The sequence below is a fragment of the Alosa sapidissima genome, chromosome 15 (assembly GCF_018492685.1).
Source record: "Alosa sapidissima isolate fAloSap1 chromosome 15, fAloSap1.pri, whole genome shotgun sequence".
Classification (NCBI taxonomy): Eukaryota; Metazoa; Chordata; class Actinopteri; order Clupeiformes; family Clupeidae; genus Alosa; species Alosa sapidissima.
The window spans coordinates 22,580,115-22,605,665 of NC_055971.1; the positions used below are offsets into that span (position 1 = coordinate 22,580,115).

The 25,551-nt window shown below is 44.8% G+C and overlaps 1 protein-coding gene across 8 annotated transcripts in view; it reads left to right on the forward strand.

Annotated features, from left to right (window-relative positions):
- The window catches only part of sept4b (septin 4b), a 54,608-nt gene that overhangs the window by 15,447 nt on the left and 13,610 nt on the right, over positions 1–25,551 (forward strand). The window contains exon 1 of one of the 8 annotated variants that reach the window (XM_042062835.1): positions 6,738–6,993. The exons of 2 other annotated variants lie outside the window; for them this stretch is intronic. In XM_042062835.1, coding sequence (XP_041918769.1) covers positions 6,991–6,993 — 3 coding nt within the window. In that variant the 5' untranslated portion in view covers positions 6,738–6,990. Of the gene's footprint in view, positions 1–6,737; positions 6,994–18,628; positions 18,938–25,551 lie in introns of those variants that run through there. 5 more of the 8 variants (XM_042062829.1, XM_042062828.1, XM_042062831.1 and 2 more) reach the window with 5 other exon arrangements.

Below are 25,551 nucleotides of genomic sequence, written 5' to 3' on the forward strand. Positions count from 1 at the left end.
ATTTGGTGGCTTGTATTACTTTGCCAACATGCATTTTTACATGAACTTAAAATAGATTAATGAAATGATGAAGTACATGAGAAACTCAGTTCCACTAAAAGAGCACATATACAATGGCCAAATAAATATCTCAGTGATATTAATAAAACTGGCTAGGATTGGTTTTGACCCAAGCTGGCCACTTGAAAGTGAAAATGATGGATGTGGATCTATAACTCAACCTAATCTCATCCAGCAAGCCAAAAACAGCTTGTTAAAGCCCATTTCATTCCAATAATGGAGAGAAAAATCAGCTCTCTATGCATTCAGAACTTAATGCACTCGCCCGCCATTGGCTCTCACTCAAAGTCAGCAGAGCCATTAAAGCTTGATGGTGCTTGTAGGCTACTCATTTTAGCTGTCACACTCATGTGGGCTTGTGTGGGGCCTCCCCGGGCCTCAAGGCCGGAGTGCTGCTCCGCTCCCCTCCGCACCAGCAGCTGTGGGCAGCGTAGGCCGCTCCGTCAGCATTCCATAACGGCAGCTGCCACACATCCCTCCTTCCCTCTCCCTCTCTCTCTCTTCTCTTTTTCTCTCTCTCTGTCTCTATCTTTATCTCTCCTCTTTTTCTCTCTCTGTCTCTATCTTTCTCTCTCTCTCTCTCATTCCTTTTCTCTCTCTCTGTCTCTATCTTTCTCTCTCTCTCTCTCTCTCTCTCTCTCTCTCTCTCTCTCTCTCTCTCTCTCTCTCTCTCTCTCTTTCTCCTCTTTTTCTCTCTCTCTTTTCCTTTTCTCTCTCTCTGTCTCTATCTTTATCTCTTTCTCTCTCCTCTTTTTCTCTCTCTCTCTATCTCTTTCTCTCTCCTCTTTTTCTCTCTCTCTGTCTCTATCTTTCTCTCTGTCTCTCTCTCTTCTCTTTTTTTTCTCTCAGTCTCTTTTTTTCTCTCTGCCACTCTTTTTCCAGATTCCATCACTGTTTTAATGTTGTATACACATTTACCCATAGTTATAAGCACACACACATACACACATGGTCATTATTTTGCCATGAGAAATAACTCTTGGACTGGTGCAAGAGTCTGATTGAAATATGTCTCCATGAGTTTATCTCGGTCTCTGAGGGACTCGTGCTTTACTGTGCACTGCAGATGGACTGCACTGAACCAACAACTATTAGACAGCATCTTGACCATAGTCACTTTCTCACACTCAGGAAGCTGCAGATGTGGATTCCGGGTCGTATTGGATCACACTGAAGGGTATATAAGGATTCCAATAATGATGACTCAGATACTTTTGGCCTTGTTTATGTGGGTAGAGTAAGAATACACAGAGGAAAGCAGTTGGAAAAACATGCAGTTTAATGCAGTTGATGCATTGAGGCAGAATTTATATCTGACACATGAGAGGAAGTGTGTGGACTGTAATACTCCCAGTGACTGCACAGTTAAGCCAAAATGCTAGAGTATGGTGTAGCTGATTATTTCTTATATACATAGATTACATGTATTCATATCAATATTGCATATGCATGTTCATAAACATTTTGCGGAATGTGAATCGTTCAAATTAATGCTTTGTCCTAATAGAGGGCTTCATCCAGTAACAATACATGGCATGAAATTCAATTCAGTTTAATAACCTCTCGTGCCTCATAATGGTCTGTCATAATTCTTCCTTTCATCTTGGCCCCTCTCATTTTGAGACCATTTGAGATGTTCATATAAGCCAGTGAGTTTGTTTTGAGTGTGGGGCTGATTACTGCTGTGTGTGAACCCATTCCATTGTCAATCACTTGGACATTTCAAAGTGTGTGGGTTGTGGATGTAATGAAAAGAAAGTAGCAAACGCTGTTCTTTCCCAAATGCTGTTTCCAGAACTGGGTGGGGCCCCAAAGAAGAAGCATCAGTTGAAGCATTTAGATTTAACATTTAATGGTTTTGCGGTAGATTAGAATTCATTTAGCAGCTTAGAGCTCTTTAGATTCCCTCTAGCACTGATACGCTAGACTAAGAGAACAGAAAACCTAGCTTTTATTGGCCAATGCGTTTTATCACATCAGCAAAAACACTTTATGCATTTTCATACCAATGCTATGAATGCACTGAATGTAAAACTATCGTACAAAAACAGTTAAATGGTTTAGCTACAAGCAACTCAGAGTAAGTTCAGAGTGAGGTCACAGAATTAGACAAAGACAGGAACAGCCCCAAGGACAAATATTAGGGAATTAACAAATATTTTTTTTCACTTTTGGTAATGTTATTGCCATTAGTTCCAATGTATCAAGGTAAGCTTTGACTCTGTTATCATTATAGTAAAAGGTCACAGTTTGTCATCATCTTATGGCCTCCTTACACCAAACAACTTTGACAAGATTTGGGAAAGATTCTTGAAAGATTAGAGTCTTTTGAGTAAAGCTTGAGTAAAGCATTAGTTAAAAGACTACAATCTTTCAAGAATCTTTCCCAAATCTTGTCAAAGTTGTTTGCTGTAAGGTGGCCATTAGTTAGAATAACAGTCCATTATTTCCTTGCTGACACTTCAGGTCATATTTTACTATAGCAACTGGCTGGAAGCAGAGAGAGAGAGAGTTAGTGGAAGGATTCATATGGAAACTATCCTGTTTTAGAAAAAGCAAAACAAAAACAAAGGCTAAAGTTTGAAATGCATATACACTGCCTGATCCCCAAACACTAATACATGAGCTTTCTGTATTTCAAATTTTGTCTGGGTTTTCAGAAATCAGAGTGCTAGTGTGGGGTCTATTGTCAAGTTGATTTATAATCAACAAACATTTCACAATGTTCTCAATCCTCCATTTTGGCATTAACTGAGCTAAATGATTCATTGTTTGTTTCTGTGTGGTTCACCTCTGTGGCTGTGAAAGGGTCTATCAGTCATCGTGTCTGTCTGTACACTTTGAAGCAGAATAATGATATAATGCCCCATCATTCTTCCCGGCTATCTATGCCTCACATCATAAGGTCATCTCACAGCAGCTTACAACGTGAGTCATGCCACATGTGACAGTGGACGGCAGCAGTGCTGTAACGTTTTGGGTCTTAGTCTCTGTCTTCATTTTGAGCTTTTTTTCCGGTGTCTCTTGCCTGCCTTGTCTTTGCCTTGTCTCCTGTGTGCTCTGCACTCTCACTGCTGGAGTGGGGAGTGGCAGGGTTTCTGCGCTCTCTCCACGCTAACGCTAATGCTAATACTACTGTCACGGCCGAGCCTGGAGGCCCATGTAGCCCTGGTGCCTGATCTGTTCTGACAGTTGCACACAGTCTCGGAAGGGCATATACTCTCAAAACACAGGCATCCGCCATTGTTCTTCAAGGAAAAGCCACTTGATCTGCCAGCTCGGGCAAAGTAAAAAGTTCCTCTTGCAATTAAGTGGTAGCAGGCTCATGGAGACTGTGTGAGGTTGGTTTTCTCCCCGTGAGGCGTAGCTTATGGGCCACGATTGATAAGATATTTCTAATTTGTTTGCAGCCGAGCCCAGAGTTTGTTTTTGTTTTCACTTGTGGGCTAATGCTTGGCTGTACTCAAAAAGGGACAAATACTGAAAAAAAGGCTGTTTAGAATATCCCCTCTGGGAGAAGGGTTCAGTTTCTCAAACTACAATAGACAAAGGACATGCATTTATTCTATATCAAACTAAATGATTATACTAAGGACAGTGTTGCATACTTACTGAAATCATGACCCATGGCATCTTCAATTCCACATCTGATGTCTGATGTCATCAAGAGTGCCCTACCCCCAGTGCAGAAGTATAATCTAGAGAAAACCATAGGATTCTCTGCGTTTTGTTCATGAAGTTCCCTAATTGGAGGCCATGTCTAGTTCTGACCCAGTGAAAAACTCCCCCCTGACCCACTTCTGACTGAGGGTTTGTTCAAGATCCTCTCCACTCAATTAAGCCACCAATGAGAGGTTACCATGACAGCCAACATTGTGTGGCAGGCAGAAGCTCACTGCTCTCTGTCTCCATCAAGGTGGGATTGTTTGATGGCCAGATTCAGAGATCCGCATAGTCATCCCCTCTGCCACAAGACATTCTATTTTTGTACACAATCTTTGATGGCAATTTATGACAATTGAGTTATCTTTTGTTTCATTAGACTTCTTCTGTGTTCTTGTCTGTCCTTACACCTTGGTTTATACTAAACATACCAGAAACTATTTCTCCTTGGCAGGAGATTTCATGCAAATCAACCTTGGCTTCACCAATTAGACTCTCTAACTTGGCCTGTTTTTCTGCCTAGGATTAGGAATGTATCCAATAGAAAAGACTTATCAGAGCATATTTTGGTCTTGGTACTCTGTGTACACTGTAATAGTAAGTTTAGGTGTTCCATATCTCATCTGCATGTTATATTGGTGTGTGTTTTATCAAATAATTAGCTTGGATCAGTAAATTCAGGAATAATATTTTATAAGTATAAGTATAAGTATATATACTCTTTTGATCCCGTGAGGGAAATTTGGTCTCTGTATTTATCCCAATCTGTGAATTAGTGAAACATACTCAGCACACAGTGAACACACAGTGAGGTGAAGCACACACTAATCCCGGCGCAGTGAGCTGCCTGCAACAACAGCGGCGCTCAGGGAGCAGTGAGGAGTTAGGTTCCTTGCTCAAGGGCACTTCAGCCGTGCCTACTGGTCGGGGTTCGAATCGGCAACCGAACCGGCAAGTCTAAAGCGCTAACCAGTAGGCCACGGCTGTTTTTGTGGATTCTTTTTAAGTTGCAATCTTTAACATGCAAATACCTAAAAAAGATGCTTGTGCTATTTAAGTGAATAAAATATGAAGCACCTGACTGAACCATGAAAGTAAAAATTACACCAGGTTCTGTTTAGATCTTTCATTGTGAAGTATGCGATAGGTCATGTGTCAGCTGGGTGGAAATACCATTTGGCATGTGGGCTGTCGTGGAAGGTCAGATGTCACGCTGGCAGGTTTGCATTTCCTCTGCGTGCCATTTCTCCACTCTCATTACTGCAGAGCATGTGCTATGCACCACATGAATTATGAATGTGTGAGAAGTCGCACTGCTGATCCGACTGGATGGCTGAAATACGTGAAATAAGTGTTTGTCACGCATGTGTGTCCAGATATATCTACATCTAAGCATTTTAATCAGGTATGCGTTCATTTATGTCTATCAGGAACATTATATGAAGTGGCTTTCAAATACTGTTGATTGAGTTCTTGAGTTGAGGATGAAAGCATCCAATGCATTTTTCCGCCCTCCAACCCAAGTATTGACTGAACTCTCAAGACAATAGATTTGCAAATAATGGTGAAAGGCTTGTGGTCACTGTTTATTCATTAAACTGGAGTGAATGGTTGGGTCTCAAGCTTCTGTGCATCATTAACCTTGGGGCAACTAGTTGCGTGAGCTCCTGGGTAATGAATTTGGACACATACTAGATATATCCAAACATCGACACAATGCCTAGATTATCCTGCACGTTGCACATCAAGCCATGCTGAACAATCTTGTGTGTGGACAGGAGCCAAGTTCAAGTACAAAGAGTCTCTCTCTCTCTCTCTCTCTCTCTCCTCTCTCTCTCTCTCTCCTCTCCTTCCTCTCCTTCCTTCCCTCTCTCAGACCCTTGCATTCAAAATTGATTATACCATCAAAACAAGATCCTGACTTAAGACAACACGAGGCACTTAGTGGACGTTTCAAGACTAGAAAGCAGGCTGCAGTCTCTGGCTACTGCACCACTGCCCAGCGTTATTAACCTTGGGCTTTGGTCAATGGATGAGCTGTCCAAGAGGAGAGCCCCCGTATGCATGATTAAGGCATTTTCTGGCTGAATAAATGCCATTATGCCCGAGTGAATGTATCTAAACACAGACTCCCCAGGCTGGCTCATTTGCTTCATCAGGCTGGGTGTGATTGCTCCTGTGCCGTTTTTTTTTTGAGCTAGCTGGAAATGAATGTTGAGTTGGCTACATTTCCGCTATCCAGTGTGACTCTGCTGCCTTTAATTAAGTTAATTAGAGATATCCATAAATCAAGCTGTCTGGCAAAGTTTTAGTCATAAATGTCATGGATGAAGAATATCCACTAATATCATTTGTTAATGTTCACGGCTGAGCAGTAGTTGGGTGTAATTCGCCCGTCTTTTCTTGTTAAATAGAGAAAGAGAAAGATGAAGCTCACACTATTGTGGGGTGAGGTGATGTCATGGTTCTGGTAGCCCGCTCATAAGTGGAAAAAGGTGTCTGAAAGCTGGAGTTATCTGTCTTAAGAATTTGGCCAGGCAGAGCTGGAATGTGTAAGGGAGAAGGGAGGTAGGCAGTGGAGGGTAGGGGGGTAGGGGGGTGGTCGAGGGTATCTCAAAATCTGAGGGGCAGATTTTCCACTCAGAGAGGGCGCTGGGATTGCGTTTCCTCCGGCGGACCCTGTGGCCGCTCCTTCCACATCCTCCTCTCCCGCCGGCCCGTTTCTTCACGGCTCCCACTGGCATTTCCTGAAGTCTATTGTGCCGGGGCAAGTTTGATCCCTCTTTCCCGAAGACCAGCCACACTGCCCGCCACTCTCTCTCTCTCTCTCTCTCTCTCTCTCTCTCTCTCTCTCTCTCTCTCTCTCTCTCTCTCTCTCTCTCGCTGTCTACCTCTACTTCTCTCTCTCTCTATCTCTCTCTACCTCTCTCTCTCTCTCTCTCTCTCTCTACCTCTACTTCTCTCTCTCTCTATCTCTCTCTACCTCTCTCTCTTTCTCCATCTCCCCCTTTTCCTTCCTTCATTTCTCTCTCCCGGACTTTCTCCCCCTCTCTCCCCCACTGCACCAAGCGGCTGAAGCTGCCTGTTTTTGTCTGCGCTAGCCCCTTCTGTGTGTGTATGTGTGTGTGATCCTCTGTGTGTGCGTGTGTGTGTGTGTGTGTGTGCGTGTGTGCGTGTGTGTAAAGTCGACTGGGGGTTTTGTCTGCTCACCTCTGAAGCTGTGTGCGGTGCTTCGGCTTGATCTGCGGCGCATCAGCAGACATCACCATGGTAAGTGAAGACTGCCGGTTGCCGGCGTTTGCTCTTCTGCCTGTGTGTCGGGAACGCAGTCAGGGATTTTGAATGCTGTCACAGCAGAGTACCTGCCTGTGTGTGTGTGTGTGTGTGTGTGTGTGTGTGTGTGTGTGTGTGTGTGTGTATGTGTGTGTGTGTCTGTATGCTTGTCGGTGTGTGTGTCTGTCTGCGTGTCTGCATTCTGCCCTTCATTGTGTTTGTCTGATGAGTTTGTCCCTGTGTCCCCTCCAGACAGTCTGTCCCTTTCTCTGTGTCTGAGAGAAAAAAAGAGGCTCAGTGTTGCGATCGGTCAGAATATTAAGTGGTATTAGTTCTGCACTGAGTCTGGTGCACAGCTGTCTTCCTGTCAGAGTCGTTTTTGTTTTGCTTCTGTCGTTGTCGTGTGTGTGTGTGTGTGTGTGTGTGTATAACCTCTCCACAGGCATTACGGAGTTGGATTTTAAGTTTATATCAATGCTAGCCAGCAAACCAGAGAGCTTCATCTCTCTCTCCCTGCGTGAATGTCACAGGTGCCGCGTCATTCCCAATATGTGGAAAAGGATACAGTGCACTCCAGGGGGAGAAGCCCATTTGAAGCGCTCTGATCATGATGCCATATGTGGCCCAGCTAAGGGCAGTAAAATAGAGCTGTGCAGTAAGTGTGCCTGTGCCATGTGTGGGCACACGCACACGCACACACACAACGCTTTCAGTTAGAACCCCATAACCCCGTCAGCACCTGGAGAACGCCCTTGTAAAACGCATGCTATAACCTAACCACAGGCACTTCTACTGCCCAAATGGAACCACATTTTTTGGTTGTTTTTTGTTTTGTTTTGTTTTGTTTTGTTTTTGCATTGTTGTTTACAGCAGCAAGACAACAGCAAAGGGGAGTACGGATATATAGAGCAGCCCAAGGAAGGAAATCTGCAATTACTGTTGTCAACAGCCATTATGGCAGCTGGCAGATGCCTGCATTGCAGACTTTGCTTATAAACAGTGAAACCTGTGCACAGCCCAGACTCTGATCCTCTCCCTGGTCCTCAGTTATATCTCAGCACCTGTGGCTTTCTGGGTCTGAATGTTCCAGAGCTTTTAAGGGATCGCCCAGGTGCTCTTACTTAAACACCTGAGGCGTGCTTCACCCTTGTGCAGTCACCTCACATCTGGGGCTTATTGCCTCTTACAGTACCCTTGCTCTTGGGTGCTCCTTGTTGGTGCCCCCCGCCCAATCCCAATCCTCCCCCACCTTTCTTATGCAGCCCTTGCCACTTAATCTACTAAACCCCTTCTACTGCACTTTTTACCCCCCCCCCCCCCATAAATGCACAAATAGGCTGACACCAGACATAATTTCACTGCATTTCTTACTTCCAGTAACTATATGCATGTGACAATAAACTTCCTTGTATCCTTGTATCCTTGTAACCTCGGTTTATGCAGCTGTTGCTGAGGTGGCAACATTTTGTTTTAGTCTTTCCTGTTTAGTAGATGTTTAATGCATAGGTATTTAACTCCTGTGTTGCTGCAGGGGTTGAGATATACCACATAATCCTATGAGGTATGGCGTTTACAACTCACTGGTTTTTCAAGGAAATGGGAGTTACGATATGTAAAATTCTTAGCATTTCTTAATGAGACCTGGTGTGCAGGGCTGTACGCTAATTTTGTTTTGCTCATAGCTCTGGTGGTGCTACAGATGTTGATAGTTTTGTAGCACAATCCACAAAATCTCTAGCACCGGTATGTAGTTACAAATGCCTCATCTGTTCAGTAGGTTACACTCTAGAAAACATTTTAAATAAAGTGTCATTGGTGCTAAGCTGGTAAATCATCCATAGCACAGACTGTTTTTTTTTTGCACTGTAGCACTGTACAGCCCTGCTGGTGTGAGTGGTATGATATGTATGCTCATTCCCTCACACAGAAAAAAAGAATAATTGTCCTCCACTGTTAATGCCTCAGTCCAGCTTTACTCTGCATGCAGCGGGGACTTGTGGAGTAATATCCTGGATCCCAGCAGAGGAGTGGCTCTCTTACTGGACAGGGTCCGTGTCAAAGTCAATGCCTTAAGCCTAATGGCTTAACTTTCCCTTTAGTACCCCGGGTGAAACCTGCCCCCGGGCTTGAGTGCCTGTGTCTCAGGCTCCACCGCTTAGACCCTCCTATAGTCTTCCAGGCGTGGGTGGGCTCTGGCCATTGTTAGAGCCGTGAGTTCCAGTTACGAGCCAAGCCACGGGGGGGAAACCTCGCGTGACGTCCTGTCTGTCTGTCTGTCAGTCAGTCAGTCCGCTTGGGGTCAGTCGGCTCAGCTGCGCTGCAGGCACCGACACTCTTCCCCTCATTAGGCTCCAGCACAGGCTAATGTTTTAACTGGACTCCAGAGAGCTGAGCTCATCTCTCCCAGAAGGGCTCGAAGAGGTGAAACCAGAGATCAGGGGAGAGACTCGCTAACTGACAGCTGAACTAAACACTGGGGGATAAATATACATCAGCCGTGACAACCTGGGTGAAGACTGAAGGTGTTTCCACAGCTTCTCAGCCAAAACACCTCTGTCTCCTCAGACGCCATCTGATAGCCCATGTTTTTCTAACTGTGCTGCCATATGTGTGCTGTATCCTAATACATAGCCCAGAGCACTAAGCATAGGTTCTCAGCATCCACACCGAAACTGAAATATAGACACAAGCTCTTGTTGAATGCATTATAAGCTATTGGTCAAACATTGCAACTGAGTTAGTACACTTAAAGGAACCGTATGTAAGAAATGTATTTCAATTAATCATAAAATGGCCCTGATATGTCACTAGACATTAAGAAATCATGTTCATTTCAAATACTTATATCACTGACAACAGTAGTCTGGCCAGGATATTGTCATTTAAAAACTGAAGTTGCAGCCCTCAACTGATGTTGATGTTGTGTTTTGTCATGTCATGTTGTGTTTTGGCCTGATGCGCCACCCTCTACCTATCTACTAATCACAAAGTCAGTAGTGTTTCGGCATCTGGGTTGGCAACCTCGAGTCAGGAGGGAGGGGGAGGGGATACACTGCTCTAAAGTAATTTGAAAGTGATTGCAGAACCAGTTTGGGCCACAATCTTACATATGGTTCCTTTTAATATCAATAGATTTATATCAGTCTGTCTATAGGAAGTTAATTGTGTGACTAATTCAAAATTCTTCAAATGAATATATAATGAGAATGAATAATTAATTGTACAGTGCCACCATAGTCATGTGATCACACACATCCCCTGGGGGTAGTTTTTGTGTCACTGTATTCGGACACGTCTATACTGAACCACAACTCTGATGTTTTGGCTGAGACGGACACAGATGAGTCCTGACAGACTGAGTCACTCCCACCTCAATGTTTCCCATCCATCTCCCTCCTGCGGTAATAGCCACCCACAGAGTTATGTGTTGTGTAGAGTAGAGTTACTGCCTCACCCACATTCTCTAGATGTATGTATTCATAGCCCTCTTGTTGTTTTTGTAGGACTTGTACTGTGTAACACAGATGCACTCATCAAAGGCCTTGGGAGTTGCTGACTTGATTATGCAAGCGGGTCTACTCTAGAGTGTGAAATTGTTTTTTTTTTCTGGCTGTCTCTGAGATGACTCAGGTTGTTTGTGATCCTGTCTGAGGGGTCCGTCGTGCAACTCTATTTTGGTTGTAGTCTGGAGTTTCACTGTTTGGTCTAAGTCGGACTCAAAATGAGGAAGAGGCCGGGTCAGTCACAGAAGAGCGTGCTCAAATCAGCGACCGTTAAAGCACACCCTCAGGGATTGTCTGTCTGATGGAGATATTAAACTTCGGTAGGTCTTCCTGCCAAAGGAAGTTCTTGTCATATCTCTCTTGATTATTGGTCCTCTTCGTTTTTTTTTTTTTTCAAGAAAGTCTAGTCATATTCTTACTCTGCATACTTTCACACTTTCGAGAATATATATCTACGACTCTTTTCATGAATGATATTCCGCCAGAGGTCTGTTTTGTATCACACATTCGGGAGCATGAAGGTTTAAGACCCTTAAGACACATTATCCCACAGATTCCTTTCTAATATTAGTGCTTTTACTCTTTCCTCCGAGTGTGCTGGCTGTGGTATTTTAGTGACCTCCACTCCCCCTTTTTTCTCCTCGTCCCTCCTCTGCTCCGTCTGTTGTAAATATGGAAATTAGAGTTTTCGGTGTGGGGTATCGTCTGAAAGACTCCACTGGCGGCCGGGCGGCCGGGCGGGCGGGCGGGCAGGCAGGCAGGCATCGCTGGGCCGTGAGGCGTGGCTTGGAATCTTAAAGTAGCATTGTGTCTGGATGCCACGCGGGGGAAAAAAACATACAAATAAAAAGCTGTGGTTCTTCTGTACATCCCAACGACCATAAAACTGTGATGCACCCTTTCCCACGGTGTACTTATTCCATTTTATAGGAGGACCAAACAATGTCAAATTTAGCCTGACAAGACACTATTGTTTCAGAAATACACTGATATATATATATATATATATATAGCTCAACCTTTGATTACTTTGAAAGGTTGTCTGATGAGTGTCTGCCGGTCTGGTTTTAGCTTGGGAGACAGAGACAAAGTGCTTTGCAGGCTCTCTCTCTAATGACATAATGGGATAATTGGGGAATGGGAGGGGTGCTGTACTCTATGAAGATGAGCATTGAATAGAAGTAACAGCAACAGACACGGCCCTTAACCCCACTCCAAACTATTTCTCAACTACACTTTACACTTAAACTGTTGAGGAAGCCATTTGAAGTAACCCAGGACAAGGAAAAGTATGATGGCAAGCCCAGACGATTACATCACCTATTAGCCTATCTACACCTTATCAACCATGCCGCCTAACAGCTTTAAAGGTCATAGTCCTCACACAGATAATGACATCCTGCTGGGTTAAGTCCAGCATTGTGGTGGTGTGGCTTTTCCAATGAAGGATGCAGACCACCTGAAATGTGGCACCGCAATTTCACAAAATGGAGAGCGCTGCTTCACAGTGTAAGGTAGCTGATGCGTAACTCCAACAGATGTTTAGGTTGTTTCGTCTACAGCTCCGTTGTTTTTGTCTTGAATGAGGTCTGTCTATGTCAGAGTTTTTCCCCACTCCAAATGATTCAGCGCTTGAGGATTTTTTTTCTGACCACAAAAGCTGATTTCCTTGTAGGATTAGAGCACAGGGCTTTGATTGTTTGGAAAAAAAAACAATTATCCTGCATGGCCTGCACCACAACCAACCTGGGGTTCATTGAAAACCAATAGACAGAGAAATCTTTGGCTTTATCCGCCATTGTGAACTTCTGTGGTTGAGTAGCAAGTCAAATGTCTACAGTAGTGATGTGCTGCTATTTCAGGTCATTATTTTGAATGAAATCATGGATTGTTTTGTGCAAACATCAGTTGAAAGGAAATCCCTGGATGTAATTATGAAATCCTGAATGCAACTCAAGTCAAGCAACATGCTAATGACCCCGCTATGATTACTGTGTGGATGTTGTACTTACTGGAAATTACTTGATACTGTTTCACTAAAATAGCGCTGAATAAATATCTAAAGTTTGATTTTTGATATAGATCAAATGGGAATAATTGTCCTACTCCAAAGTACAACCAGAGGGTAATGTTATGATTTTCTTTCCAGGCCAACTTTAGTTCTCTCTGGATGTCCACTAAAGAAGTTGAAACCAGCGTGTGATTACTTCCTTCTGAAAATCACTGGTTCTTTGTGGCAGTGAATGATGGAAAATATAGTACGTACAGTAGACACAGTTTGATCTGAATCCTTCTGTATGCTAGGGTGGGTTCAGTTAATTGTGACAGGGGCTGCAGCTTAAGGCGGGGATCACATTAGCCAGCGGCAAGCGGCAGGTTTCCTATGGTTCTGTATGGTTCGGCAGCTGAACGGTGGCAACACTGGCGTAACGCTAGCTTTGAACAAGCTGAGAGTGAACAAGCTAGCTTCAAGCTGAAGTTCAACGCTCAGCTTGTTCAACGCTAGCGTTACTGGCACCGTTTCGCTGCCGAACCATAGAGAACAATAGGAAACCTAGCCTTGTTGTAAACTTAATGGCTTCACCACTATATAGCTTAATATATTTTCATGAAACCAACACGATTATCAATCTAGAGCAAAGGAGAGAACTTGTTTACCGCAGATGTACTTTCATTGGCTAACCGCCTCAGGTTCAGCAGAGCCCAACTTCTTGATGCGCCGCCTCTGTTCGAATGGCCGCGCCGCCTTCCCAAGCTGCATTGCGGAAGCGTAAACCACACCTTGCCACTCTCCATAGGAAATCAATGGGCTATGCACGGCGCATTGGGCTTTGACGTGATAATGGACACGAGCCGTTAGGGGGCTTCAAATCAAAGATTCGCGATGAGATGAGCTGCAACGTTCTAAAACCTTGCAACTGCGACTAGACATGGTGAAAGCTTTGCGACGGCTTGCAGCAGCTGGCAACGGCGTGCAACGTTTAATTCACGCCGCTGCAACTCTTTCTGTAGCTTCTTACATGGCCCCCATAGAACACAAAAAAATCAGTATATTTAAATGCTTGGAGTCTGTTAAGTGCTGTGATGTAATGAGCTTCAGTTCAAACACCAGGCCTCCAGGACTATCTTTAGATGCAGTGCAGAGAGTGGAAATGCCTCTGGTTCTCGAGTCTTGTCTGTTCTCCGTTGGAGTTTGATAGAACTGGTAGGAGGCTTTTATTTTCCCGCGGTTCCCCTCTAGCCTTCCCATTTCCACTGCAGCAAGCGCCCACACAAGAGATCGCTGGTTGCTGGAGGTGTTTGGGGGGGAAAAAAAATAAAAAATCAGGCCCTTTTTTTTTTTTCGCTTTTCAACAGGAACATTAAACCAGGTCAGATAAAGGGTCCTAATTGAATGGGGCCGGAAGTCTGGGAAGTGTACTTTAAGCAGACCCCGCTCCTTGCGCAGCCTCTGCTGAAGAGTGAAAATATGCTGCGGTGGTATGTGGGAAAATGGCTGACAATGGATTTGAGAGGCAGAACCCATAACAATCCATCTCCTGTGACACGTAGTAAATGACTTGACTTGACTTGTGTTGTTGTTTTACCACTTCACACAAGCAGAGGAAAGAGTGAAAGAATGAACATTGTACGTTTTCCCCAGTTATCAGAGCAGACGGTATTTAAGCAATGCCGTGTGTTTATTTTCATGGCAGGAAAGAACTAATCAGTCTTATTTCTTACTTGTTTGAAGTTATATCGCGATGACCCCACCTAAGACTCTTACGCTCCAGTTCTGGGACTCAATTACATTTTTCCCAAAGAATCATCTCTACACTAAAGTGTACTGCACACTACTGTATACTTAAACTGACTCTGGCATTTACTATTGCATGCATATTACTAATCTGAGTCTGTTGCAGGCAATGCCGCCTGATCCAAGGCATGCAGAGTAGTCACGTGCTGGTGCAATCCTAGCCCTTGGGGTGTTGGTTGTCCTTGGGTAATGGAGAACTTCTGTATGCCACTGTCCCAATTTTTCCCTCCCAGTGCTGGAGCCTAGCTCTTATTTATAACATGCTCAGCATACACTGTTCTCATCGTGGCCCTTGGATTTTATCACTTCATTTTACTCAAGTGAAGGGGATCATTATCTGGCCGTTCATTTGCTGTAATGCCCAGTGTAATGCATACTGGAATTCAGTCACTCGAATTGAATGATTTGATTGTGTGTGTGTGTGTGTGTGTGTGTGTGTGTGTGTGTGTGTGTGTGTGTGTGTGTGTGTGTGTGTGTGTGTGTGTGTGTGTGTGTGTGTGTGTGTAGAGAAGGTGTGTGGGTCGGGGTGGTCAGTATGTGAGGGACTACTGCATGTGCCGTGCTTATCCTTATCAAGGGCAGCAGATGGCGCCACGCTCGTTGTGCCAATGTCCTTCACTGCCCTGGCCAGAGACGGCACAGACCAGAGCACAGCAACAATCAGTCAACAAGCCGAATACACCCAGCTCTACGAGAGAGAATCAGAGAGTCAAAGTCAAAGGAAAGGAGGACAGGGAGGAAGGAGGGATCTGGGAGGAGGTGAAACTGAGCAAAGGAGGGGTGATCCTGCCAACGAAACGCAGCGCGCTCTCCAGAACAAACATACACAAAGAGCCACCGCTAACCAAACACTGCAGAGCTTTAGCGAGTGGAGTGCTGGTGTGAAGTCCTGAGCTCCTGCTGCAGGTCTGGCTTTTGAGCGCCGCCAGACGCACATCTGGCGCCCTCCTCACAGGCCCTGCTCATAAAACGGGCTTCAAAGCAGCAGGGTCCTGCGTGTGGGGAGCGTGTGTTTGTGTGTGTGTGGGGAGCGTGTGTTTGTGTGTGTGGGTTGGGTACGCTAGGGCTGGGTTGGTGCGGTGAGGTGTGGTCTGGTGTGGTGTGGTGTGGGCTCCCCGTGCATGTGTGAGAGCAGCACATAATATAAACAGCTTCTGCACAGAGTCGGCCGAAAGCATGACATACCCAAAAAAAGAAATGAATATTCCTGCAGGATATCAGAGATTGGTAGCTACATTTCAAGTTTGCATGCTGGAACACAAACGAATGCTGTGTTGCTGTAAGTCAGTTGGTTAAAGCAGATTGTATCAACACTAGTCATGACATCTGTTACCACAGAGGACAGGTCAAATATTTGCTGACTTGCTCTGTATGTAAATGTTAATCCACAACTGCTGGAGAAAGCTTCATAAATGCTTTATTTAGCTGTTCAAATCTAATCTGACATGTGCAAGCATAACAGAGCAGACCACGGCACACAATACATGATGTTGGGCTTCTGCGCTCAACACCATGGGTTGGTAAAACCAAGGGAAATCTACATTATATTTCCACCTCATCTGACTGTGCATTTCCCTGGCTGTGCTGTAGGTTGCTCCGGATTAAATGTTAATGCAGCATTACCTCAGTTAGCGTCATGAATTGTTTATGTTCTCCAGGACATTATGTCCAGTAGTGCAATCCGCTGCACAGTGAGGCTGTGTCTGTCCTGTCTCACATGGGTTGGGTTGAATGTGACAGTCTCTCTCTCTCTCTCTCTCTCTCTCTCTCTCTCTCTCTCTCTCTCTCTCTCTCTTTCTCTTTCTCTTTCTGTCTGTCTTATGAGTGGTACTCATAGGCCAACTGCAGCAGCCTGTTTGGACTTGTGCCCAGTAACCTTACAATGTAAACATCGATAGTGCAGGCATTTTAATTATGTTTGGGAATACGATCCAAGGAAGTCCTTACTATGGCTGCCCCCCACAACCACAACCACCACACCCAACGTCCGTCCCCCTCGCCTCAACCCCAGACGGCTCTTTATTGCATTGTCCAGTCCTTGCTGTGAGTGCTGTCTGGTGCATCCCGGGATGAGCTATGCTTTCAAGCAGGGAGTTTTAATGGAATTCAGGGAGAGGCAGGGAAGCAGGAATATTGCTCTTTAGGTTGGTATAGATATTGGATGTCTCGAGGTAGTAGAGATTTTATCAGACATGATGTGAATGCAGAACACACATAAAACGAACATACTTATATGGTATATGGAGGAGCTTAAATACACATAAGCTCTGCTTTGGCTCCTCCCGTAGGCAGGGATCACATTAGGCGGGGGTCACATTAGCAAGCAGCAGCGGCAAGCGCAACGCAACGCTCAGACCATAATAAGTTCGATCTCTTTCCTATGGTAACACAAACAGTTTGCCTTAACTGACAATTGAATACGCTCGCGCTGCTCTTTGAAAGTTGAACCAAGTTCAACGCTCAGCTTGTTCAACGCTAGCGTTACGCCAACGTTGCCACCGTTCCGCTGCCGAACCATAGAGAACAATAGGAAACCTGCCGCTGACTGATGTGATCCCCGCCTTAATGTGTAAGAGATGTTTTATGTAGAGCTTGGGTTTTTCTTCGGTCTGACATTGTCTTACATTCAACCTACTTTTATGACATACGAGAGCCAAAATCTACCAAATCCCCTAGTTTCTCTTAGTCTTTGTTAAAATGAGGAGACGTGGATTATCGTCAATTCTCTCTCACCAACAATGACCTCTCAGATCTCAAGGTTGTGATTCTAATCTAAATCTGAAATCGGGCCAGCGGTGGGTTTTATGGCGGACACAGATGTTCCTCCCCTCTGCGGCCCGCCTGTCTCAAGAAGATAAATATTGTCTGCCTCCAAGTGCTCTACTCCTGGCTTGGAAGTTCAGATTAGCCCCAGAAGGGGGTGAATGGAGCTTCTTAACCTACATATCCACAGCAGGGCCAGCAAAGCAGGTTCCCTGCTCTTAGCCTTCTGATATTTCCATCCTAGCACCACTAAGTGTAATTGTATCGAGAGCTCCCTAGAACTCCTTTTGTTTACCTTTATTGTGCAGGTAAATAGAGGCCATACAGATGGAGGGAAGAGAAGGACACTTATTTTTTCCTTTAAAGTGTTGCCGCCGTAATCACCCGATGCCAAATCCCCTAGAAAAAGCGATTAATGGGGGCGAGAAGCCCCGGCAGTCAGATTAGTCTCTTGGTTGAAAGTGGACCAAGCACAGCGCCACGTGTGCGTGTGTGTGTGTGTGTGTGTGTGTGTGTGTGTGTGTGTGTTTAAAAAGGGGCTCAGCACAAGCTGGAGTTGGAGAGAGCTTTAGAACTTCAAGAAAGAGAAGAGAGAGGGTGATAGAGAAAGAGGGAGAAATGGAGAGGAGAGAGGGTGGGAGAGAAAGAGAGAAATGGACAGAGAGGGTGATAGAGAGAGAGAAATGGAGAGAGGCTGGGAGAGAGAGGGTGATAGAGAGAGAGAGAGAAATGGAGAGAGGAGAGAAAGTGAGAGAAATGGAGAGAGAGAGGGTGATAGAGAGAGAGAAATGGAGAGATGAGAGGGTAGGAGAGAAATGGAGAAAGAGAAGGTGACGGAGAGAGAGAGAAGTGGAGAGAGGATCCAGTCGGGTTTGTGAGTGCGCCTTTGTGCCAAAGGGCTCACAGATGTGATGACGCAGTCATTGGCAGGGTGACCGACTAGCCTGTGGTGGTACCACTTGCGGCCTGGTGCCGACATCTGAGATACCCATGTGCGTGTGTGTGTGTGAATGTGCGTGTATATGCGTGTGTGTATCTAAGTGTGTGCATGTTTGTCAGCTTTCTTGTATAACAAGTGATTTTCTATCACCACATTCTTCTTTGGACCAGCTTTGGAACTATCCAAATGCACCATTTGCAGAAATCCATAAATGTAGCCTTATGGTGAGCACTATTTGCATGTGTAGTTTGTACGTGTGTTGACCATATATGCCCTTTGGCCAGTGCGGTCCAGAGGCTCAGTTACCTGCTGCCAAACCAAGTTCTTCTATACAATTTCAGCACCATTAAACAGGAATGTATTGACCTCAAGATTTTACTGTCCTGTATTCCTGGCTGTTAGGCTGGATTAGTGTGTGTGTGTGTGTGTGTGTGTGTGTGTGTGTGTGTGTGTGTGTGGCCACAGATGTGGCTTTACAGAAAGAGGACACAAGAGCTTGTTAAAGATGGCCAGGCAGATGTTGCTAAAAAACTTCCAGCAGTGTATAGCCTCCCAACTGAACAAGGCAGCAGAGGAGAAGAGAGGAGGAGAGGAGAGGAGAGACAAGGAGATGAGAGGAGAGGAGAAGAGAGGAGGAGATGAGAGGAGAGAAAAAGCTCAAGGAACAGCTGCCATGTGAACGTGTTGCCTAGAGGGGGTGTGTCTATGCAAATGCATCCAGCCTTGTGTGTGTGTGTGAGTATGAGTGTTTTTGTGTGTGCACACGAGGACTGAGGAAGTGACAGTCGGCGTCTGTGGAGTCACACTGGCCTCCTGTTTCCTCGCCTCCGCTGAGGCCTCTTCATTTGGCTCGCGGCTAGTCGTACTCTTGGCGACTCCCAGCTTTGCCTCCAAATGGAGAACGTGTCAGCACCTTCCGAAATAAACAGCGACTCCGAGGTATGTCTGGCTTGAGTGTTACAAACCTGTTGGCTTCCACCCAAAGTGTGTGTTGCAGTGTGTGAACCACGTGTGTGTGTGTGTGTGTGTCTAGGAGAATGTGTGTGTGGGGCTCAGATGACTATCACTAGTCAGATGCTTGCACTGGATCCACTTGTGTTTGTCTACAGCGATCTGTTTTGTATTTTGTCCTGCCATGAAGCCCGATAGCCTTAATTGACCGTATCAAAACATGGCTTCAGTCAACATGCTTCACAGTGGCTGTCTTAGAGTGTGAACTCTCCTGGTCATACTTCTCCTTCACGGTTGGTACTGCTCACCTTTGACCTTTGCACTTTCCCATGACTAGTGTGTGTTTGTTATTATGTCTACAGTGAGCAGTGAAATAGTGTCTCCAATGGTTGTTGTTTTTAGCTGTTTTACTGGTGGTCTACAGTAATGGTGTTTTGAAAGGATGCTTGCCGAATTTGCACACTGACTTCACAGAGATCCTCTGCACGTAGTATTGTGCATTTCTCTACACTGCAAATAACTTGTTCTCCATCGATTCTCCGTGCTGTTGTTTTTACCTGGATGTATTGACGTTTTAAAGGATGGCCTTTGTACTCCAAGCATCAGCAGCTGAGTATGCACTCTTACACTCTTCTAATCAGCGGCATCTCTGGTAGATCCTAGGCTGTTAGGCTGTTTCTGTTGTTCCTAATAGATTCCTCTCCTACTTTTATTGACCATATGGCTCCATGAGCTGTGTATTTTCTGTACAATTCTTTGGTCCCAGACTCCTTTCTTTTCCCTTGTCCTGTTTACTTGCGTTCTTTGGCAGTTTGACTAAATTCCCACTGCCCCCCCCCCCCCCCCCCCCCTCACCAACAACACATGTTTAATAATAATAAATGGGAGTTCATGACAGATCTTGTATACAGTTGTGTGTATCAAATCAAATCTCAGTTTATTTTCTTCATAATTCTGAGTTATTTGGAAGAGCCACTGAGCCAACTGAAAAAAAAGATCTGTATAATTTAAAACAAATATGAGAAAAAAGAAGTAGAAGAGCAACAGCAACTGTGGCACAACAACTGAAAGCAGCAGCAGCAGCAGTTGCAAACAAACAAATGAATAATGCAGCGCTGCAGATGAGCGCATGGCTGCACCTGAGTTTGTGCTCACAGCCTCCCATTCAGCGGTCCGCTCACATCACCTCTCTCGGACACGTCGGCCCTCTCCGGCCCGACTCACAAAGACAGCCGCTGTGCTCTCCCGAACAACCAGGCCATTCAGTGCCCACCACCCCTACCCAAATACCCCGCACTCCAGGCCTGCCCCCTGCTGGGTCACTCCTGCTCCTCTCCTCTCCTCTCCTCTCCTCTCCTTGCATCCTCTGCTGCAGCCTGAAACTCCCCAGAGATAGGTGGCCATGATCTTCTATCCTCTGGTTTATAAACTCAAAGGCAAATCCACAATCTCAACTAGCATTAGTTTGACATTTTTCTTTGTGGCATAATAAATTATACACTATTCTCAAAAGCAATTTGAGAATACTGTTATTAAATGTGTCTCTTGGAAAAAATGATATCTAGTTTTTGGTTTGGTTGTAGATACAGGATATATGTGTTCATGCATTTGTACTTAAATAATGGGAGAATATGTTTCTATCAAATATTTAGGAATAAGAATTTATTAAGGTGTATGGTATTACTACTATCTACTTCATGCATTTATTGGGGCATGCAGGAATTGTCTATGATACATACCACATCTATATGAGATATGCCAGTGTTGTAATTCAGTTGTCACAGTCTTGGGAATCAGTGATATTTCATCTTACTAATTATATCATGGAATAATGACTGTAATAGAGTTGGACAAATTCCTCTCATAAATGTGTTTCCTCGTTGCTTACGTTATTTACATTGCTAAAAATATTACACAAGCTGCTCTTGTCAGTTGACAGATGTTGACGGAGGATTCTCAGTCGGAGAATGTGGTTAGTCTGTGAGGTTTCAGTGATTTTCCTGAGAGAAGCAATTTGAGGATGAGAAACCAAAGTCAAATAAACAATTAGAGCATTGTTAACAACAACCCTCCATTGTCATTCACAAACACTGACATGTCTGAGGGCCGGCTGTGTGTTGGGAAATGACATGTGTCCTCTCAAACAAAACAACACTCCACAGAATGACTATAGTATCTCATGCAAGGATGGTCAGGAAAATGGTACTTCCTTTTGGATGGCAATGTTGTTGCTGCCAACTGCCAATTGACATCTTTATAGTAGACCTCAAGATCAACATGGCCCAGTCGTCTACCTACAACTGATCATTATAATGCAATACTGTATGTAGCTTCAGGTCACAGACCTGCTACCAAGTATGGGCAGCAGGGCCCCGGTGCCCTCTCAACTCCATAATGTTCTTGCACGGTAGATTCTGGTGTGACTGCAAAAGTACACCCGCTCTACGTACCGTCACTCAACACATTGCAGGCATTATGTTTTACAGGCTATATTTTTCCCATTTGAGGGGTAATTCTCCCTCTGTTTGATCTGAGCTAAATGAGAGATGCCAGTCTGCCAAAAGGAGCCAAATCCCTCCCCAGAGAGACCACCCATGTATGACCCAGAGCACCTAACATTCGGCTGGAAACTTGAACCAGGAATGGCAGGCGACTTAATTATTTTTAGCACTTTGTTTCCTGTGCTTATTAGTTTTGTTGTTGTTGTTGTTGTTGTTGTTGTTACAGTGTGATATTGTGGTTATGTGACTGAGAGCCTAGCACAGGTTTCTAGTCTCATTCTCTCAATGCCCTCTGACTCTGACAGATAGGTCCTCAGTACATGGGTCTGATTTAATTTAACTTCAAAGTGAGTGATGCCATGATAATAATGTGAAACAGTCATAAATAGATCCTGCTGAAATCACATTAGCTAATCTCTCTAGACCCAAGTTGAGACCCAAGTTTAAAAGCAGTGCTCTAATACAGTAGACGGTCCAGTTCATTCCAGTCACACTACAGAGCCTTCCGGGTGGTCGTTACAACTCACGTGCGTAACTTTATTAACTCATTATGCACGTAAGCTGCTCAGGCAGACATGTTGGATGAAGGAGAAGCTTGACTCCGATGAGAGGAGGTGCACCCTCACTGTCAGTCAGTGGTTGCCAGAAGTGAACCATGATGGGTTGATGGAGTAGGGAGAAGGAGATGGTCTGCACGCTGTATATGGGCTCCGAGAAATACTTTATTTATTCTAAAAAGGCAACGTTTCGATCTCAACAGATCTTCATCAGATCTTTTTGTTTTGCCTGATGAAGATCTGTTGAGATCGTTGAAACGTTGCCTTTATTCTAAAAAGTGTGCAGACCATCTCCTTCTCCCTCTCTCTGACACGTTTTGTCTGGCACCTGTTAAAACATATTTTTGGACGTGTGCACCCGTTTCCACAAAAATGCGTTGATGGAGTAGCTCATAAGGTGAAAATGTGTTCACTTTTATAGCCATTGTGTCATTGATATCATTGCACATTGCATGATCTCGTTGGGCCACTAATGGTTTTTATGAGCTGTTAGAGTTGATAAAGAGTTGTGTGGGGACTGGGACATAGTAGGTGAAACTGTTTTCTGTATTGTTGCACTGCTCACTCAAAATCCCAAATAAATAATGAACTTGTATTGATTTCCTTTTCCGCATAATTGAGCTTTTGTGCTAAAATTGTGTCTACTACATGCACAAAAACCGATTGAACTTGTATTGATTTCCTTTTTCGCATCAGTGAGCTCTTGTGCATTGACTGTGTCTACTACATGAACAAAAAAACGATTGTACTTTTCTCACCACGTTTTCGCCCTCTCTTCCCCCACATTGTGTGCAACCCAACAAGAGCATAATAGCTGTTTACTCGCGGACGGACACGCTTCTGTCAGGGAGGGGAGGCCATTTCTTCTGTGGCTTCGTCAGTCAGTCGCCCGCAGCACAGCGCTCCCCACAAGGAATGCCAAGTAGCCCAAACACGAGTGCTCTGTGCGCTTGACGTAATCGGACTGCTGCTCTGTGCCCCGATGCCAGCACAAGCGTGCCTATTCTTCTGCGCCGCGCTGTTCGTGTGCCCTGTGTGCGACACTCAGAAGTCGCTGTCTGTCGTGGGTTGCAGCATACGTGTGTTTTTCTTGAGCAGTCTTTATTTATTTCGCTCTGTGCCCTGTGTGTGTGTGTGTGTGTGTGTGTGTCTGGATGATCTGAAGGAGTGTTTTTGGGGTAAGAGAGCAGAAGGGAAAGAGGGGGGTATTTGCAGTGTGTGCCCTGGGGGGGGGGGGGGGGATGCTCCTCCAGTTGGGGCTGGGAATTCCTTGATGTTTTCCCTTAAATCTGTTTCAGATGTGGCCGTGGTCTCCTAAGCCTCTAATGCTGCAGATTATCATGCACTATGCCACCAGTCGTGCCAACTGCTCCTACAGCTTACACCCACATGAGAGTCTGGGAGGGGATGTGTACAAAAGCAGTCAGATAGGGGGCTTGGGTTTCACCCTGCAGGAGGATGCTATGAGTGTGGTCGGTTACAGTACTTCAGGGAACGTGAGCCTGCTGGATGATTCTTTTGCGCCCTGATAAAGTCTTCACACAGAACTCTGGTTTTACAGATCATTGCTAAAGATGAGCTAACAACATTCTTGTCGATGAGTACATTGGTTGATGATGCCAAAACACCAAAAATGTCAACTCATAAGTGTTCAGAGCAGTGACTCATAACACCCTTCACACTCATAACTCCTCTCTGCTCTAGGCTCATCAGCGTTTTCTGAACGACACCTATCCGCCGAATATTATTACGATGTCATTTCAGGACGTGCGGTTACGTGCTGGAAATGCAGACAGAATAAGACAGAGCTGGAAAATGGAGCTTTTAGCTATGCTGAGGTAAGATGTTCCACAGGCCCAGATGATTTGATGTCTTCTGGCATGGACATCCCTCCGAGACGGTGCCCAAGCAGCCCAAGCTCACTGTGTCATGATTAGAAAATGTACAGAGCGTTGTTGAGAATGACCACATTTGAGTACACTTCAGCCCTGATGCAGTAGGCTGAAACTCAGTGCTGTTCATGAAAGAGAATCTCTCACGGCAGAGGAAGTAGTATATGATTACTGTAAATTAAAGGAAGTAAAGAAGACAAATCGGCAATCTAAAACTAATGCTGTGACATCTAGTATATTTCCGTAATTTGTTGTTTACAACGTTGAATTCATAGCTTGGTAGCATAGAGTTGTATATGCAGGGTTTTGTGTACGGTTCTGGCAGGAGCCACATATCGGCGAGGTAGTGACCAGTGCTTCAGCCCCGCCGGTTTGTCAATAGTGGCACAGTGGGAGTGGGTCGTGATTGGCAGCCTGGGGCAGCGGGCAGCTCAATGGTGCTGAAGGACGTGGCGTCCCAGAGCGGAGGGCTATAAAGGCCTGGGCTGGACTCGGGACGGCCTCTGTTTGAGGGAATGAGGAGTCTGTTGCAGAAACACAGGTTGAGGCTGCTTCATCTCTGAAAGGGTCACGTAGGTGAGCTCCGTCGTGCAGTCTTGTTGACTCTTGTTAACTTGCTTAATTAACAGGGCTATGTTTGTTTGTTAAGGTGCAAGATGACATTGCTGAGGCCTAATTCTCATTTTATGTCAGATTAGAGAAGGTTTTTTCCCTTTTATTGTTAGCAGTGGCCAGCGTTTAACTGTTTAAGAGCAGTCTAGTTTGCATCAACTGTTCAGAGCAGTCTAGTTTGCATTGTGTATCTATTCAACTGCTACTGTAAAGCACATTCAGAGTACTGTATAGCACATTCAGTTTGTAGTTTGATGAATGATAGATGAGCATTACTAAACCAAGGATTGTGTAGGTGTATCAGTACAAACTAGTTTTTCTCCAAACCATTTCAGTTCTCACTGCACAGTGACCAGTGAGCAGTTTGATCTCATCAGACGGCATAATAACATGTTTCTTAACTTTCAACGTTTCCATTTCCGCCCTGATATCACTCAAGAGTAGCCACTGAAGCATCGATTAGTGTTGGTTAAATGGGTCATTGTTGAGCTTGTTGGTGAGGGGGAGTGACAATTGATCTGTGCAGCACGCACAAGGCTAGAAAAGAGGTCACATGTGCCTAATCTGGGATTCTGCTAATATCCTGTTGCCCTTGAGTTCCAGATCTCTATGCAATTAAAGCTGGTAAGATGTCAGAGGCGGCTGCATGAAAATTGTTGGTTTTGAAAACAACAGAGCATGTACTTCAGTCAAGTTTTTGATCTTAAGTGTGGCACAACAAGACGATGTATGTACCCCGCAATATAAAATGTTTTGTTGTATTTGTTATGGAAAGCCTGTAGTTTGTCCTGAATTATACCATAGGCTGAAGCAGTAATGTCAGGATCCAAAGAAATGACTGAATGGTGCCTTTGATGTGACATTTTAAATCAGCTACCTTTCTGTGTGTGTGTGTGTTTGTGTGTTAGTGTAAAGCTTTGGTCAAACTGACTCCCATATTGTAAACACATATTGTAATAACTGAGTCCGATGAAGAGACAGGAGACATAAGGCCACCCTGGAGAGCTCATCCTCCTATTGACATTTAGCCATTCTTCACA